We start from the raw sequence: 2,500 nt of genomic DNA, 5'->3' as shown, positions 1-2,500 counted from the left end.
GGTTAGGTGGATTGACCGTGGTAAATTGTTCCTTAGTGTCCAAAGATGTACAGGTTAGGTGGATTGGCCGTGCTAAATTGTCCCCTTAGTGTCCAAAAATGTGCAGGTTAGGTGGATTGGCCGTGTTAAATTGTTCCTTAGTGTCCAAAGATGTGCAGGTAAGGTGGATTGGCCGAGCTAAATTGCCCCTTAGTGTCCAAAGATGTGCCGGTTAGGTGGATTGGCCGTGCTAAATTGTCCTTTAGTGTCCAAAGATGTGCAGGTTAGGTGGATTGGCCGTGCTAAATTGTCCTTTAGTGTCCAAAGATGTGCAGGTTAGGTGGATTGGCCGTGCTAAATTGTCCCTTAGTGTCCAAAGATGTACAGGTTAGGTGGATTGGCCGTGCTAAATTGTCCCCTTAGTGTCCAAAAATGTGCAGGTTAGGTGGATTGGCCGTGTTAAATTGTTCCTTAGTGTCCAAAGATGTGCAGGTTAGGTGGATTGGCCATGCTAAATTGCCCTTTAGTGTCCAAAGATGTGCAGGTTAGGTGGATTGGCCGTGCTAAATTGCCCCTTAGTGTCCAAAGATGTGCAGGTTAGGTGGATTTGCCGCGCTAAATTGCCCCTTAGTGTCCAAAGATGTGCAGGTTAGGTGGATTGGCCGTGTTAAATTGCCCCTTAGTGTCCAAAGATGTGCAGGTTAGGTGGATTGGCTGTGCTAAATTGTCCCTTAGTGTCCAAAGATGTGCAGGTTAGGTGGATTGGCCATGCTAAATTGCCTCTTAGTGTTCAAAGATGTGCAGGTTAGGTGGATTGGCCGTGTTAAATTGTCCCTTAGTGTCCAAAGATGTGCAGGTTAGGTGGATTGGCCGTACTAAATTGTCCCTTAGTGTCCAAAGATGTGTAGGTTAGGTGGATTGGCCGTGCTAAATTGCCCTTAGTGTCCAAAGATGTGCAGGTTAGGTGGATTGGCCATGCTAAATTGTCCCTTCGTGTCCAAAGATGTGCAGGTTAGGTGGATTGGCCGTGCTAAATTGTCCCTTAGTGTCCAAAGATGTGCAGGTTAGGTGGATTGGCCGTGCTAAATTGTCCCTTAGTGTCCAAAGATGTGCAGGTTGGGTGGATTGGCCGTGCTAAATTGTCCCTTCGTGTCCAAAGATGTGCAGGTTGGGTGGATTGGCCGTGCTAAATTGCCCCTCAGTGTCCAAAGGGTCGGCATGAAACACCAAAAGGCCCTAGCTAAATTCGGCCTCTTCTAAACCAAACACTGTGCTGAATTCTCCGCCGGCGTGATTCTCCGTGGCTTTTCCCTGACGGCGTGGGGCTGCCCCACAATGGGAAGCCCCACTGACCGGCTGGCGAAATGGAGCGCCCCGCCGGCGGGTGCGAACCAGAAATCTGGCGCGGCGGGGTGGGGGAAACCGCCCACTGTTTTTGGCAACCATTGAGTTAAGGCCCGAGACCGGGCTAATGAAGCATAAACAATCAACAGTCCGTCAAGTTCCGAATGTATGTACACGATCTATACAAGAAAGGACCAGGAGCCTTCCTGGAGCCGCGGAGGGAGTTAACTGCTGAGGGGGAACGAAGGCGCAGGACGGATCCCGTTTGCAAGGCCCTGGGCAGGTGATCTCAAGGGGGCCAGCGATTAGAACTACCTCCGCAGCACTTTCGAAGGACGAACAGGTGAGCCCGGTTTCTGTGGCCTTTCACCCCGGCGATAGGTCACAGGACCCTCACTGGACACTTGGGATAGCCACGGCGACAGCCAAACCTCTGAGGAATATGATTTGCTTGTGATAAAGGACAGTGGGCGGGACAACAAGGGTCTTAAAAGTATATAACCATGGCCTTCGTGCTTGTAGGCCAAAACGAGATTGACCAACTCCTTGAGTAAAGGATAGGCAGATCCCGCTCCCGGCCCAAAAAAGAGCTTTAATAAAGCTCGTGAACAGAGCCACCCATGGCTGATACTAGACTACTTTTTCGAGTCTTGCACAGGAAATAGAGAGTCGGGGGTAAATGGATCGTTGGGAAACCATAACAACTGGAGCACCGTAGGGATCGCCGTTGTAACTCAACTATTTACAATCTCTATCATTGATTTGGATGAAGGGCCCCGAATGTATCGAGCCAATTCTGCTGATGATCCGCAGGTAAACTGGAGGGTAAGCTGTGAGGAGGACACAGAGACGGTCCAAGGGGTTCTCGATGCGTTCAGCGGGTGGGCTAAAGATTGGCAGGTGGCGTGCAACGTGGGGGAAACGCGAGGATGCCCACTTTGGGCAGGGAGGAAAGAGAAGCCGAATATTCTGTAAATGGAGAGAGACGGCAGAAAGTTGCGGTGCGGAGGGATCGGGATGTCCTTGCGCACGAATCAGACCAGGTCAGCAAATAATTCGGACGCTAAATGGAATGTGGGCCTTTATTGCAGGGGGGGGGGGGGGGGGGGGTTGGAGGGTAAAGGTCAGGAAGACTTGCTGCAACTGTACAGGGGGTGGGTGAGGCCGCACCGGGGGC

The 2,500-nt window shown here is 51.4% G+C and overlaps 1 protein-coding gene across 1 annotated transcript in view; it reads right to left on the bottom strand.

The window, feature by feature from the left end:
* Positions 1-2,500, bottom strand: part of LOC140400211 (uncharacterized) — a 26,633-nt gene that overhangs the window by 5,081 nt on the left and 19,052 nt on the right. Inside the window, exon 6 of the mRNA XM_072489679.1 lies at positions 2,070-2,259. Within this exon, the coding sequence (XP_072345780.1) occupies positions 2,070-2,259 (190 nt within the window). The remainder of the gene's footprint in view (positions 1-2,069; positions 2,260-2,500) is intronic.

The sequence above is a fragment of the Scyliorhinus torazame genome, chromosome 24 (assembly GCF_047496885.1).
Source record: "Scyliorhinus torazame isolate Kashiwa2021f chromosome 24, sScyTor2.1, whole genome shotgun sequence".
In the NCBI taxonomy this organism is placed as follows: domain Eukaryota; kingdom Metazoa; phylum Chordata; class Chondrichthyes; order Carcharhiniformes; family Scyliorhinidae; genus Scyliorhinus; species Scyliorhinus torazame.
This window is presented reverse-complemented; position numbering and strand designations above follow the sequence as displayed.